General features: G+C 39.7%; 2 protein-coding genes across 3 annotated transcripts; one reads left to right on the plus strand and one right to left on the minus strand.

Moving 5' to 3' along the window:
* The first annotated feature begins 540 nt into the window (after positions 1–540).
* cdc42l (cell division cycle 42, like) lies at positions 541–5845 on the plus strand. Its single transcript, XM_069695649.1, has 6 exons — positions 541–611; positions 3246–3350; positions 3456–3528; positions 3635–3744; positions 4432–4629; positions 4809–5845. Exons 2-6 carry the CDS (start codon positions 3246–3248, stop codon positions 4896–4898), a joined length of 576 nt encoding a protein of 191 aa, XP_069551750.1. The 5' UTR covers positions 541–611; the 3' UTR covers positions 4899–5845.
* Positions 5846–7023: 1178 nt separating this feature from the next.
* wnt4b (wingless-type MMTV integration site family, member 4b) lies at positions 7024–11135 on the minus strand. Of its 2 annotated transcripts, none has more exons than XM_069695511.1 (9): positions 10925–11135; positions 10275–10524; positions 9756–9909; positions 9506–9590; positions 9001–9132; positions 8528–8670; positions 8292–8432; positions 7979–8141; positions 7024–7882 (listed from the first exon to the last, which is right to left on the minus strand). In XM_069695511.1, exons 2-9 carry the CDS (start codon positions 10361–10363, stop codon positions 7713–7715), a joined length of 1077 nt encoding a protein of 358 aa, XP_069551612.1. In that variant the 5' UTR covers positions 10364–10524; positions 10925–11135; the 3' UTR covers positions 7024–7712. The 2 variants fall into 2 exon arrangements, with proteins under 2 accessions (XP_069551612.1, XP_069551613.1); XM_069695512.1 differs by having other exon boundaries at positions 10812–11135.
* Positions 11136–16601: the final 5466 nt, after the last annotated feature.

Below are 16601 nucleotides of genomic sequence, written 5' to 3' on the forward strand. Positions count from 1 at the left end.
CAGACAGACAGACAGACAGACAGACAGACAGACAGACAGACAGACAGACAGACAGATAGATAGATAGATAGACAGACAGACAGACAGACAGACAGACAGACAGACAGACAGATAGATAGATAGATAGATAGATAGATAGATAGATAGATAGATAGATAGATAGATAGATAGACAGACAGACAGATAGACAGACAGACAGACAGGTAGGTAGGTAGGTAGGTAGGTAGGTAGGTAGGTAGGTAGACAGACAGACAGACAGACAGACAGACAGACAGACAGATAGATAGATAGACAGACAGACAGACAGACAGACAGAGGCAGGCAGACAGATAGATAGATAGATAGATAGATAGATAGATAGATAGATAGATAGATAGATAGATAGATAGATAGATAGATAGATAGATAGATAGATAGATAGATAGATAGATAGATAGATAGATAGATAGATAGATAGATCGATAGACAGATAGATGTCTTCTGTCCAGCAGGTGGCAGTGTTTCTGTTCCACAGATTGCGCTGAGGCTCGTCTGTTCTGCGGCTGCGCACAACGTAACTCTACCGTCAAACCCGGATGTAACCAACGCCTAACCTGTCGGAAGAAAAAGCGGTGAGTAGCGTTAGAGAAAACATACCGAAACAACTATTTAAGGTTAATTGCCCTATGGGACATGTGTAAGAAAGTTTCCATAGTAATATAAAGATTTAACAGAGGTGAAACCCTTGAGTTAAAAGTGAAAGGTTTCCTGTCTATCAAGCTCAGTTCACTCCCGGCTAACATCAGTCTCGTTAATGAAGTTGTCTTGATTGTCACTCATCACCTCTGAATGTGCGACCATGGTCTTCTTTGTCGTTATAGATTTGGCTGTAACTGGTTTACTAACCAGACATTCATTTGACATTAGACTACCATGTTCTTATCTTATAGACCTGAGTTAATTCACTTAAAAACTCCAGTCAGGCTCAACTTTTAACTGCTTGTTTTATGCTGGTTATAACTTCATAATGTGAAGGTGTTGGCGCTCAAAGTTTCAGCACGTTTAAGATAACAGTTTATCCGATTATTTAGCGGAAGTGTCAACCAGTGTCTTCTTCTGAGTTACATTGGGCTAAAAGGCCCTCTTTTTCTTCACCATGCTTGGTATGCAACCGATGCGGAAGTGATTCGGTGCCATTAATAATAGTTTGTTCGCACATGTAATAACAAGTCTAGCACGACTGATGTGACCGATATCATACACAGTTTTCAGTGTGATCTTTACTAACCTCCCCAAATACCACAAAATGAAACTATTGACATCATGTTAAAATACCTTTAAAACTATGTGCACGTGGTCGGCTAATTGTTAAGTTGCAGTTTTTCAATCGTCTTGTTTCTGTATTTTGGCTTTTTTTCTTTCTTTCTTTCTTTCTTTCTTTCTTTCTTTCTTTCTTTCTTTCTTTCTTTTAAGAACCGTATCAGTCAAATTACACTGCTGTAGCAGATAATCTTTATTGTTTTACATACTATATTATAATCAAATAATTGGTTGGTCTTAGAAGCACAACTGCTTGCAATAAAGCATTAATTAAGAATTTGATTACAGTCTGACATACAAGTCAACGCTTTAACTATCTTTCAGGTTCTTCTTTAATATAATCTTCAAAAGCACTCAGACTTATACTGACAGTTGTTTCTATTATTGTGTCCATGCCATGTATAACTAGAAGGGCACTCAAAGACCACACATTTAAAAAACTGTTAGATTTGTGCCTCCCTGAAGCTTCTCATCTTAGCTGTTACCGGTTTCCCCCAATTAAACTGGTCCCGAGTGCCCTATATAGACTGCCCACTATATTAAGTTTGAGCAAATACATGTGTATCCCAGAGGATTACTGTGACCCGTGACTGTGGATTTTCATAAGAAGCCATTGTACTTTTTGACTATTGACCATTATATGTTTTGTCATTATTGAACTTTTACTACTGTCGTCTGGATTTTCAGATGTAAGGTATTTAGTATGCCAAATGCCCTATCTCACAATGTTTAAAGTGAAAAATAGTTGGTTGATCTGCTCCAACATCTAATAGGTTCTTCTTTAGCCCATGCTACATCCTTCCACCGAGTTACATTAAAATCGGGCCTGTAATTTTTCTGTAATCCTTCTGACAAACAAACAGAATATATAACCTCTTTGGTGGGGGGTAATTTTGAGGGTAGACGTAATAACAGAAACATAATGCAATACATTTCAACAGATCTAAAATCGACTTCTCTTAAAATGACAGTAAAGTTGATTTAACACCTTCCAAAACTCTTTTAACGAGAACAGGACATTATAATTTTAATTAAAGAAGGACTGGTTGCAGGGCTGCTAGACTGCATTAGTTTGAGCTAGGTGTACCTAATAAATTGCCAACAGATTACAAGCTCATAATGTTATGTACATAAAAACATACAAAATATATTCAAGTAAATAGACATTTTTAATAAATTAAATGGATTAGAAAATACCTAACATGTAAGTAACATTTAATGTTGTGGCTGTCTTAACAAAGCTAAGTTTTTAATAATTACATTATAATAACACACACACACAGTGGTCAAATTTGCACTATAGCTCACTATTTTTGTCAAATATATATAGTGGAAGAAAAAGTACAATATTTCCCGATGAAATGTAGCAGACAAATATTTATAAAATAGCAAAAAATGTCAACACTTCAGTACAAAATGTAATTAGAGCTGCAATGATAAATCAATTAATCAGTTAGCCGACTGAAAGAATAATCATCGACTATTTTGATAATTGATTAATTGTTTCTTTCACATTTCACCCAAAAAATATTTGCTGGTTTAGCGTCTCAAATGTGAGAGTTGACTGCTTTTTTTGGGTCATTTATGTTGTTTATGACCGCAGGATATACAAATAAAGCAGATTGTATATATATATATATATATCTATTGTAAATAGATTTTAAACACTTTTTGACATTTGCAAACAAATAATTGATTAATCTTAAACATTTCTGCAGCTTAATCAGTAAGGAAAATATTCTGTAATTGCAGCCCCAAATGTTATCGTTACAAACATCATATTTCTCTGTCAGTCACAGTTCATGTGGTTTCACTTGCTGTGTATGAAGCCAGGCATTGTATGAACCCGGGAGAGAGAAGAGTGTAGTACTTCCTCTCTCACTGTCTGGCGTACTGATTGTGCAGACACTCGTGTAATGTTTCCTATTTTCTGTTTTTCTGTGTAGATGCAGACTATAAAATGTGTAGTGGTAGGAGACGGTGCAGTCGGAAAGACCTGCTTACTGATCTCCTACACAACCAACAAGTTCCCCTCAGAATATGTGCCTACGGTAAGACGACGCAATAAAGGCTCTTTTCCTTCATCATTTCTTCCTGCAGTCAGACACTACCTTTTGGTTTTTGTGTTTATTCGTCTTATTTGTATGTGTTCAAAGGTTTTTGACAATTATGCAGTGACGGTGATGATCGGAGGAGAGCCTTACACACTTGGTCTTTTTGACACAGCAGGTACATTTCTTTGAAAGTCCCTCATTTTCTTTCACATTTCCGTCACTCCTCTCAAACTAATAGAAAAATGTCCTTGTTGCGTTTGTGTTGCGATTGCTGCTTGCAGGTCAGGAGGATTATGACAGGCTGCGTCCTCTCAGCTACCCGCAAACAGACGTGTTCCTCGTATGTTTCTCTGTCGTCTCCCCCTCGTCGTTTGAGAACGTCAAAGAGAAGGTCAGTTATCAAATATTGTTCTTACTGAATTTGTTTGACACATATAGACTAATCAAACCATTATCTTCTTAATTCATTATCAGTTCACTATCACTTGACAAAGTGTGGCTTTTGTTCTAAAAGTAACGATTAATAGATTATCAAAATAGTTACTGACTCATTTTTCTGTCGCTTGATGAATCCTCACATTGTTTTAGCTGTAAAGATATAAAACAGGCGGAGAATTGTGTCAAATCTTTTGAGACTACGGGACCAATTATAAAAGATATTTTTTTATCAGCCTTTTGATGAAAGAATAAGTACTTAACCGTTTTTGATACAGTCACATTTTGTTCAGTGCATGGTAGAACCCGGATAATTGATCAGTTAGCCGATATTAGCTCATCACAGATATATAGGTATTGGAGTAAATGTTCAATATGAAAACTTTTTACAGAACATAATGCTTGGGGTAATTTCGAAATGGTTCTCTTGGATGTTTTTTTTAAAAAAAATTATAGTACTTTATAATTATTACATTCCCAGTTAATTCACTGTTTCAATTCACTGATGTCACCTTGGACAGTGAAGTTTATCGTTAAAATATAAAATATCCTGTTTACATTATATATCTTAATTCCTAATATCGGAATCGCCTACCAGTATCCAGGAAGAAAATCCAATCTTTATATCTTCTTTTGTTTGCAGTGGGTTCCTGAGATTTCCCACCACTGCCCAAGCACACCCTTCCTGTTGGTGGGGACACAGGTGGACCTGCGGGAAGACAGCAACACGATCGAGAAGCTGGCAAAGAACAAACAGCGCCCCTTACACCCAGAGAGTGGGGAGAAGCTGGCTCGTGAGCTCCGGGCTGTAAAATATGTGGAGTGCTCTGCACTCACACAGGTAGGTGGCAAATTTTCACCACAGTTCTAAAACTGAGGCCCTCAAGATTGCTAAAATTTAAAAAATTTCCCCTCGGGGATTAATAACGTAACTACCTAACCTAACCTAACCTAACCTAAAGTAGGTAGCTATATTTCCTCCTCTCACGCTTGCTTTCTCTCTTCTTCTTCTTCAACCAGCGAGGACTTAAGAACGTGTTTGACGAGGCCATACTGGCAGCCTTGGAGCCTCCTGAGACCAAAACCAAGAGGAAGTGTGTTCTTCTATAGAAGAGCGACGAAACTCAGACGTAACGGTGTAAGAAATACAAGGGGTGATTCAGAAACGTCAGAAAGATCGATGGCTATTTTTTTTAAAAAAAGGACAAAACCAAAAGAGGAGGGAGGTACAGTGCCATTGAGGTGGATTCTAATACACATTCACACTGGTTGTGCCTTCAAAATAAACATTGAAAGAGGCTGAGGGTGCAATAAATGCAGTAAGTGTCACTTATCTCATTTTCTGAAAGCTTTTAGAAATTGCAGTGTTCTTTCTATAAATATTCAGGTGGGGCGGGCCCCCCCCTGCCTGTCACTGTTGCTCCATTTAAAAACAAAAAACAAATATTCATTTATAAATGTGCCTTTGGCCTCCTCCTGTGTCTTACTTATTATGGCATGCTTTGTCTTTTAAATCCAGTATGGGGAAATACAAAAGAGGAAACATTTTAGCTACGTTTAACATTGGCACATTTAAAGAGGACCTTAATGTTAAGTGGTACTCTGTTTTCTTTTCTGATTCCTCTGGATTAAAAAAATGAAAGCTTTATCGTCACTCCAAACAATTGTAGCTGTCTGTAACAGTTCTTCTTTCTAACTCACAGTGACTTTTTGGGAGGCCAAATGCATTTTCACCAATTTCAGTTCTCCAGGTGACTTTTGAATTTCTATTTTATTCTCTTTTTTTTGTGTATATTGTATGAATTATGTGACGCTGTTTTGGGAAATTTTAGCTTTTTTTTTTCAATTTTGTTTTCAGTTTGAAATCTGAGTTTTTTTTGTATTATTATTATTTCTAGACTACAAACGTAGAGTGATTAATAATATAACAAATTAAATTGTAATATTTTTAATAGATCTTAATCTCAATAGAGATTGGATGATAATTTTTCAAGTACATTTCTGGGTGTTTGTAATCACAGGATATTTTTAATAAAATGGTTTAATGAAAATGAAAAGTAACCATTGTTTTGTATGTTTGAGCGAGAATGCTGCACGCACAGCAAATTATTAGGGCGAGGGTTTTAGTTAACCGCAACAAAGATGTTGTGTGGAGTTTCTGTTATTTGGGTCTCAAATCAGGTCTCTTAAAGGAGCATCCATTGGGTCTGAAGAGTTTAAAAATATAAAAAAAAAAAAAAAGAATCTGGGGCTGTGGAGTGGTTTTACACATTTCTCTATTCCACTCTTCATCTCCGCTTCAGACTAGAGGCTACATTAGCCGCTATGAGGGATGGGCATTTCAAGCAAAAAGACTATTTGATATTTGTTGGGAACTAGTTGACTATTATCATTATACTAGTTTATTATTAGAAACCGGGCCTCAACAAATGCCATCGAAAGAAAACCCTCACCTTTGACAGCTGATAAGAAACATGTCTTTATCGATCATCTCTGAGAGGAGTGCCGTCTTTGCTCTGCACGTCTGTCATCATGTTTACTTCATCTGGTTACAAAGCTACTCACTGATAATGTTGATCTGGAGACAGATCGTCTACTCGATACTCTGTGACGTGCTAGATTTATCTAGCAGAGTTTGCACTGCACCTCATTTCCACGAATTTATTCGAAGGAGCTCCACATGAAAGTTTTGATTGTTGTAGTGGTCTTTACATCTTTCTCCTGTTTGTGTCTTAGCATCTAATCTGACAGCAACACGTATGTTTTATCGGTGCCTGGTAGTAACGTGTTCTTTTTTTGTTCAATGGCTGTCGGCAAACAGCTTGCATTACCGCCACTATCTGGCAAAAGTAATGACGTACTATACCAGGCAAAATTTGAAAATCAAAACCCATCCCTCGCTGCAACTAACATAATAAAGTGTCACCAGTCAAGTTGCATTGTGGGTTTTGACCAGGAAGGGATAGATTTTGTTCCTTTCTTATTTAAACTTTCCATTGTGAATCCAATAACATGACAGGAGTTCAAAGCCAAACGGGTGCCACACTTTTTTTAAACGGACCAGCTCACTGAAGCAGAACTACACAGCAACATCAGTGGTCACAAAACTCTCATAGGGGCCCTTTAACTCTGCTACTAACCTCTGCGCATTAGTCAGGGAGTTTACAGTGTTAGAGTATCTAAGGACTATAAAATAAGAACCTCAAGAAACAAAAGATTTTGGTATTTTGGATAAAACTACTGTATTTATTAGATCTCTTGAAACGCACTGCTTGTGCACGAACATACAGAAGAATTTCACATGATGGTGAGGGACTAAACACAATACAGACACTGATGTAAGTACAAGTTATTCTTGCTCTTTTAAGATGTTGCTGCCGGAGTGAAGCAAAGACTCTGATATACAAATAAATAAACCAGAATCAAAAAGAAGAACATAAATACAGTAAGTTTTCAAAGACCTGCTAGTCTATGACACAATGACAATAGTTTGCATTAAAAAAAAAAAACATGTTGCAATGTTTCATTGTTAGTTCTGGTTAAGTTCAGCCTTTAAAAGCATTGTCAGTTCAATGGGATTAACCATTACGTGTGCATGTGTGTCCACTTGTCTGTCTCAGTATTTTGAATTTCTGTGTCAGTTTAAAGAGAAGAGGACTTTTGTTTGCAGCTTGTCGTTGATGTGTTAACATTGTTCTTTGTTTTTACATTTGGTCTAATTTTGCAGCTTTTACAGCAGAATATTCAAATCAAACTGTAACTTCACTGCTTTTAGACAGTAATTAATATAATTTGGCGCTAAACGTGTAACTGAAAAACTGCTCTTGTCTGTGTTGTGCTTAATCCGTCTTGTGTTCAGCAGTGTTTGTCTGGTGGTTTGTTTGGGTCGCTCTGCTCCTTGGGCCCGGTCTTGTTAAGGCCATTTTAAACTCTGCAGGTGTGAATAGTGACTGTGTTCTTGCACTGCTGGCAACGGACGGAGCAGCACCAGGAAAACTTGCAGGAGCAGCGCTGCACCACTTCAGCCCTACCCGCTCTGTACCCCGGGCCGCAACACACCAGCTCACAGCCATCTGGTGCCAGCCGAGAGGTTCCTGGGTTTGTTTCAAAAGATGGAAACATAATTTACAAACTTGTGAATTTATTATTGTTAATGTTGTTTTCCTGTGACATGGCCTTGCTGATCTTACCATTACACCTCCTACCAGCAGTCCCAGGGATACCGTTGTCAGGGTCGAGATGACAGAAATCTGGGGAGGGCGCAAGATAGACAAGGTCTCTGGCAGCAGGGGGTTTGACCTGGGGGTCACGGGGGAGCAGGGCGGTCCTGGATCCTATACGAGTCAGGCGGACCTAGGAGGACGATGATATTAAAAGCCAGTTTTAAGGTACTTAAAGGTTTCAGAGCAGGTTGTAGTGTTTATGTCAGTATCTGGTTCAGTTTACACAACTTCACCTGCTGAACAAGGGAAAATGAAACAAGCAGAAGATGCGTTGTGGTACCTCTGTGGCTCCATCAAAGCGTTCCTTGAGGACGACACCGACACGCCTGAATGGAGGCATGACCTTCCAGCAGGTCCTCAGCTCGCAGGAGCCAGAGACGCCATGACACTTGCACTCCACCTGCATGTTGTGAAGGATGGCCTGAGGATGAGAGGATTGTGAAAGACAGAAGGATTGTCAAGCAATTGTGCAGAGTACAGAGTTGAAAATAATGAGATCTCGTTGAGGTCGCCAACCTTTCGACCGGCCTCATTGTTATGGAGGTTCATAAGCAGTCGCCCAGCTGACAGCCCTTTGGCTCGTTCGGGTTCATCCACAAATGTTTGGGAGAAAGCCACACCGTAGGACAGGTTGTCACTGCAGCCTGACCACTGGAAACCTGCAGTAGGACACAGCATGGATTATCATAATGTGCATTGTTGCACTCTGGAAACATTTTTTTATTAAGGTTGAAAAGGATGGATGTTAAATTAAATCCACTCTGGATCATGTAAGGCAGAAGCAGCTCCCAACGTACAAATCAGAGTCAGTAATGTCACGGCACAGGTGTGTACTTTGTGACAGCTGATGGGGTAGAAACCTGCTTATATTTCTACAACACAATTGAACATTTCAATCAACAAACTGTATTGTAGCAGCCATTTTATGCTCTGTGTAGCACACAGTAGATTTACTGGTTATATTTTCATGGAACAGAGTCCAAGCTCACCCTCAGGGCTGACCCCCCTGACCTTCCTGTCACACCCACACCTCTCCAGCTCCCCGCGGGTGCACGCTCGTGTCACAGCCACTGCAACGGCTGCTGAGGACAAAGCATGCACGAAGGCCGCCTCACGAGTGCCTGAAACCACAACAGAGGCACGAACAAAGGAATTATTATTTTGTAATTAATGTTAATGTTGCTCGGTGTATGGATTTTTTAAGAGCTGCACCAATCATCACCAATTCATTATCAATTGATCTGTCGATGATTTCATTGATTGTGTGAAAATATGAAAATATCGACGAATCTTTCCCAAAGACGAAGGTGCAGCCTAAAAGGCTTTTTTCTGGACCAACAGTCCACAAGCAAAATATATTCTGTTTTTTATCATGGAGGACTAAAGGAACTAGAAAATATTCATGTTTAAGAAGATGGGATCAAAGATTATGAGCATTTTTTTCATTTAAAAGGACTCTCTACAGACATTATATAATGTCTATAATTAGTATACCTTGGTTCATCACTCTGCCAAATACATTGATCCCACGTGGGGTGGTGGAACAGTTCCAGCGGCGATTCCTGAACTGGTGCTGGCACTGAGTTGGACAGTGACATGCATAACAGAGAAATGGTGCTTTTATGTAAAATGTATCAGCTCTAACAGACACTTACAACGGCACTAACAAGATACAAAGATACAAATAATCACATAATGATGTCTGATGATCATGACACTCAAATTTGATATTCTCTGGTCTTACCTCTTCTATGACCATCTCTGCTGCCTTGCGTACGGACTCCATGACCTCCCCCCGTGCTCTGCACACCCCCACCTGCCCTGGGGTCAGACCCCTCAGCCGTGCACATGGGGCAGCACCAGACACGGGCCTGGAGCGAGGCAGCCTCGCCAGGGAGCTGGGACACAAAAATGGGGAGTGTTGTAGTGATTCACAGCAGGTTTGTGGGGCAAAAATGGAGGATGCATAATTAGGGTGGGGGTTAAAGAAGAAGAGCTCGGAGAATAGGCTACAAAAAGGATGAAGAGGTAACGACTGGGCAGAATTTTAGTGAGGACGGAAACAAGGAGACAACCCTGCAAAGAAGACAGAGAGGGCACAGTGAAGGCAAGGAGAAAGAAAAGAGAAAAGGTCACCAGGAGTGAGACAAAGAAAGAGAGGGGAGCGACTGAAAGAGATTTAGAGACATGTCACCATCTTTTAAAAGTTATAGCATGACAAACAACTCCCTCTTTCTCTTCCTCCCTTGCACACTAGACTTACAGCCAGTTGGTTGCCATGGTGGGGTGGGTTGCCCATAGCAACAGGAGGAGGAGTGGTGCCGTGAGATTGACAGTGGAGACAGTTGGCATCAGACTGTCTGTCTGTCTGTCCGTCTCCGTGCGTCAGGCTGGATCTTTGGACAGCACGCTGCCCGTCTCCACAGTTGAAGTGACCTATCCGTCTGTCTGGGTGTTTGTTGTCCTGTGGGTTTATGTTTCTGGTCCAGATTCTGGGGATGATCCCCACATATCTGTGGCAATCACAAATTAACAGATTATTCACAAATACATTGCTAGAATCATTAATAATCCTTTTCCACAAAACATTTTTAATGATGTTCCAGTAAAAAATGTATTTCCTATTAATATTTAAATATTAACGTTTGTGTGAATTGCTGCTGTCGGGGCTTTTAAAGTTGAGAAATATGAGACAAAACATTTACTAACGTTGGTAATAGAAAAAAGCACACATAATTCTGTCGAAGAATGTATTATTATCTAGAAACGTCGTTCAGTTTGCAAAAGTAATGTTTCTTACCAGTTCATAGTTCTGGGATAGCCAGAGTCTAATTTCAAACCAAAATTTCAATTAGCAAAGTTGTTCATCAGTTTCTTCTCTAGTGCTGCCAGTGACAGCCAAAGCATACTCACAGGAATGTTTTACAAACTGCAAACAAAACTCCTCCTTTGTACACAAAAATAAGTCCATATGTCCAATTTCAACCACAAATTAATACAATTTGCCCCCACAAAAACCAAAACTTAAAATCCAGCATTGCTAATAAGAGTCACTTTCTACAAAAAACAGCAGCATTGTGTCATCTTGTACTCGGCTCTGTCCCAGGAAAAAAAACGTGTCCAATTCAGGTTGAAAAAGCGAGAATGAGTGAGAGCGGTGAGATGGGAGTGATGGGTTATAAAGGAGGTAGAGAGTGAGGGTGGGTGAGAGAGAACAGGCGTGATCCAGGGTGTGGATTGATGCCGACGGAGGGAGGAGGAGGCTTTGGAAAAGGATAATAGTTGTTCTAAGTAAGTATGAAGAGTGTAAGTATTTTGTTTGTTTGGCATGAGACCTAAAATCTGAGCCTGGATTGGAGATAGATGGACTGAACTCTTCTAAATAACCATCATAAATGTGATTGTGAGGATCATATGCTCTTATTGTTTGCACGTTTATGTGTGTGCTTGAAACACCTCATGGAAACTGAAGCGTTTTTGCTTTCTTTAAATACATTTTTCAGCTGCAATATTGATCTGTCAAATGTCCCGCAAAATCCTCTCATCAATAACTGACACAGCACTTCTGTTTCCATATATATATATATATATATATGTGAGAAAGTGTCTTACCTAATGTTTAATTTTCCCAAACTTTGTTGCTCATTTTACGAGTCACCCCCCCTCCTCTTCCTCTATGTCCCCCACATTTGCCCTCTCGGTCTCCTTCTCTCCCACTCCCTATATTGTCTTAGAAGAAGGGGTGACATTTGGACAAGGGGAAGAAAACACAGCGCCGACAAATATTGGAACTGAGGCAAATAAATCACAAGAGAGGAGAGAAGGGAGGGCATAAGGAGAGATCGGATGAGCGTTACATTGGGGATTGGGAAAAAGCAGTAAAGAATAACAAATAAATTTGAGAAAGAAATTGAATGACCTCATGAACATTTTAAATTTTAAAAGAGTCTAAAATACTCAAACAATATTTCACTAATTGTTGTGACTGATGCTGCTCTCCCCCTTTTTTTCAGTTTGTATGGCCAATCATAGTAAAGTAATAAGGAAAATCCCATACAATCCTGACACTTTATAATAGTTTGCAGTTTTATCTTAGGAGAAGTGTTGCAGCTCGACGTTCAGTTTTTGTACATTTGTTTTTCTAGATGAGGGCCTACTTGTAAGATTTATTTCAGTTTTACTCCACATTGGATATGACACAACCAGGATTTTTTTTTAAAGAAAGATGGCAACTTTATTTTTCACTTTAATTTTATTGCTGGTTTTTGAATGTTGTTGTTTTTTTTTACTGAGAAATACATTTTAGGGCTACCTATAGTCAAACCGAAGATATAAAGATGATAAAACCCAAATTTTATATACTTTTTATATACACGTCTGAGTATCCCACTTCCCTCAAAAAGGAAGGTATATTGAGAAACTGTTCCAGCTTTTGCCTTTGAACCAAAATGAATATAGCAAAGAGCACAGAGGTATAGGTTTAAACCATCTGTATATAATATAAATATAATATGTGTGAATGCATTTTAGTTGCATCAAATCACATAAATTCCACCACAGTGTTAACCTTGATGCCAATGTAGCTATTCTGCTAAACTAGGCTGGTTAGCATTCAGCGAGCTAGTTTTTCAGTGTGCCTTATTTACCAGATTTAATAAACTCAGTCAGGAAGATGTCAAAAATGATTTTCCAATTACATGGGACAGGTGGGGAAAAGTGAATTCGCGTTAGCTTTAAAGCTAAACCTGTAGCTGTGTGACCAGAAAACTTTACCTTGCTAGTCAGTGGAGTTTGATTTTATCACAACTTTTTACTTTTTAGGACATTTTACATTTCTGCAGCATTTTTTTTTTGAACCAATATTAGATTCTGGTCATAAACATGTCATGGTTTAATTCTGAGTATTTATTTTATGTATATCAGTGCTTGATTAAGATGCACATTTAACTTAAAAGACATATTTTTGAAAGACCGATAAAGTATGAAGAAGTCCCATTTGTTGAATCAGTCTGCGCAAAACTCAAACCAAACATTTGTATACTCTGTCGCAGTGCCAGTCCAAGATTTGGTGGCCCATCTACCTGACCCTCTGACACCCAGGTCCTGAGTATGTGGTCACCCCATCTCTCACACACACCTTCCTCTGTCTGTATCTACACAGACAGGTTTCTTCTGAGCCCTTCCGTCCTTTTTTAGTCTTCCTCATGTTGTATTCCTCCTTTGTGTCCACTGTTTCTCCAAGTGACGTCTTCTGCTGTCTCCCACAGCAACGCCATGGTGATGAGCTGGCCACTGTCATGTCCGGCGCCTCTGTTATGCTCATCCCTTCACCCCTTTCTCGTAAATAACTTGCCCTCGTTTTTTTTTTTTTTTTTTTTTTTTATCTTTATCTCTCCCCCATTTTGTGGACATTTTATCATGCTGAAATGGTCCAGCACTGATTGACTGTAGCCAGGCTGCAGGGCCTAAAGAGATGCTTGTTAAAGCTTCAGCATGACATATATGTAGAGATGACTTGCATTCCCTCTGTTACAGTGGGAGGCAGCAGCAGACTTGAGAGACTCTGCCGTGAGGTGGGACAACTCTGATCTTCCTTTATCGGCTGAAGCTTGCCATGGGATTGGAGGATTGGCGTCATTCAGAGATGGTTGCCTCAGGGTGACTCTGGACTTCATGAACATATTCCCGCTCCAAGGTCATCAAGAGACAGAAATATGACCCGCCACCTTTTGCCCACTCCGTCCTTTGCTTTGTACTTCTCTGCACTTGAGGGCTACCTGCCTCGGCGGGGCAAGCGTAGATTTAATAATCATATCAGGCAGAAACATGACTGCTGTACATGAGCACGCTCACATTGCTCAGGCATCTCTGCCAACAAAGAACTGAATGTGCCTCTGTGCATGAATGTGTGTGGAGCGTGTGCATGAATATTATGGGATGGCGGGCGGTGGTGTTGTCAGGCAGGGAAGTGGGGGTGGCAGAGTGGGCGGTGAGCTGTGTGCACATGGGGGGAGGGGGCAGAGGGAATGGACGACCCATGAATGTTATGGAAATATGGTGGTGAGGGGGGGGGGGGCGGTGAAGCAGGGGAAGCGGGGGGGGGGGTGTAGGTGCAGCCCGTGTGAGGTGGAAAATATATCTGTGCGTATGGGATAGAGGGAGCAGGATGAGGTGTTGGTGAGGGTGTTGCACGTGAGCGCACGTGCACGCGCATATATGCATGTGTAAGGGGCATTGAAGCAATAGTAACAGACAACGGCCAGACGTAGACCTTTGTTGCTATGCGATCTGCATGTGCTGTACAGCTGGGAATACTGCAGAGTGGCCATTGGAGTACAGTGAAAGGCCCTTCGGCTCATGTCTTGACTGTTCCTGCTCTGTCTGTGCAGAGAACATGATCAGAGGAATCCCTCTTATTATGAACCAAAGCTGACTAAAATTATTGCAGCTTATGTTTGAAATATTGTTCTCAGCTTTCACAGTCCATAAATGCACCTCTGTCCGTCAGACAGCAAAGCACAGATCTACAAGTCAAAGGGTATTAGCGTAACTATTATTGCTTCTGTAAAATAACAAAAAGCACAAATGTCTGTTGAAATAAAACTAAGAAACCCGTTTAGTAGGCAGGAAACCCATTTTAAATACAACATATAATTACAGTTTTGACATTCATGGTTGTCAATCTTAATAGTAACATATCTTATGCTATTATGAGCAGCAGTTTCACAATGCGCCCGTCAATCATAGCAAACTCATTTCAAGCTGAATTTTGATTGTATTTTTAATGAATATTTATAAAATGACATCAATGACAAGACATTAACTGATCAAATGGTGCAGCCATGACACAAATGGTGTGGTGTCTTTGGTTTTATTTTTTCCCACCAAATGTGATGATGCCAGACATTATGAAATTAGATCATGTAACTTTATGAAGGCTACTTGAGGAGAAATTAAACATGCATGTCAAGAAGTTAACTCCCAATGAACTGATTTCTGTTTTTTGTTTTTTTTACCAGCGTGTGTGTGTGTGTGTGTGTGTGTGTGTGTGTGTGTGTGTGTGTGTGTGTGTGTGTGTGTGTGTGTGTGTGTGTGTGTGTGTGTGTGTGTGTGTGTGTGTGTGTGAAAGGAGCACGGTGCTTATAATGTGAGATTATTGTGATTATTAAGTGCTCTTCAGAGGGGTAGAAATGAGTATGTGTTTCTCACAACGCACGAGTGAATCTGTGTGTGATGTGATTAAACGCATGTGGCCTTCAAGTGCTCCTTCGAAACTCGTTCTTGAGCTCAGATATTTTAAATAGGACTTGCTCGACCTTCAAGTGCTTTTACTTCAGGAATCCGCCAGAATCAAAATAGCTGAGCTGAAATCATCGTTTGGCAGCTATTCTTATTCATTTATTAAAAACAACAACAACAACAACAACAAAAAACAACTAATAAATCCAGCAGCATCAAGCCACAATATGCTGCAGAACAAATTAGACAAATGTGCAACCTCAGCAGGCCTTTAATGGACATTGAAGTTACTTTATTTAACAATTTTTCTTTTGTACAGTATGTTATTTTTCCATCAAGCTCATATGTCACGTCTCGATAATTATTATACCGTTGAAAAAGCTAATGATCAGCAGCTCAAGCCATATTTACTCCAGACAGAACCTGAACAAAGCAATTAGTGTGTTTTTATGAATAAACTTCAGCACTTTGGAGAAATTTACTGACTTTTATTCTTATTTCTCAGCATCAGACTAAGATACAGGTATATACAATATATATATATTTAATATATATAATATTTATAGTATTGGTCTATGGGTCGGTGTGAGACAGGTGTGTTGCTGCCCCGCTGTAGTGACACCACTGTGACAGGGATGCCAATCAGGGTCCCAAACATCATTTCATAGTTGTTTCATAGAAGTTAAATGAGTGTGTGTATCACATATAGTGTATCAATAAGTCTGTATTCAGATTGATTAAACTAACAGGTGGCCTTCAAGCGCTCCTTGTAAGCAATTATTTGGACTTGTTACATATTCAAGTGATTTTTCTTTGAAATTGTGGCGAGAACAAAACAACCCCTGCTGAGACAAATTATTGTTTAGTGACTATTTTACTTATTTTTGGGAAAATATTTTTATAAAACAAGCAGCATAAAGTTACAGTGTTCCAGCAATAGAGAAAAGTGGAAGAATGTGCAGCTGCTTTGGGACTCTAAGAGACGTTTTAGTTTATTTATTTGCACAATCTGCACAATCTTGCCAAAATCCTAACTTCTAGTCTTATTTACGGTTTTGATTGATCTCAAGTCTTATTTATGGGATGAACAATTGAACTTGAAAGCAGCATTTGCTCACTCTTGACCTGCTTCTCACAGCATCCAAGCAAAGCTTCCATTAACCATTGTGCTCTTGCACACCTGTTGGCCTGTGCTGCAGTTGAAGGAGTTGATCATTGGACGATCTGATGACGGTCTTTGTTGTTATTTATGCAGACGTGGTGCAGTCCGGCTGTGGTAACACCACCGTGAAGAGAGGACTCGGACTCCTTCAGGGACGAGGAGTAAAAGAAACATCTGGTCTCATTACAC

The sequence above is a fragment of the Brachyistius frenatus genome, unplaced genomic scaffold, assembly GCF_029030835.1.
Source record: "Brachyistius frenatus isolate BFR_SWC_R1_liver_20210118 unplaced genomic scaffold, ASM2903083v1 Contig_20, whole genome shotgun sequence".
Taxonomy (NCBI): domain Eukaryota; kingdom Metazoa; phylum Chordata; class Actinopteri; family Embiotocidae; genus Brachyistius; species Brachyistius frenatus.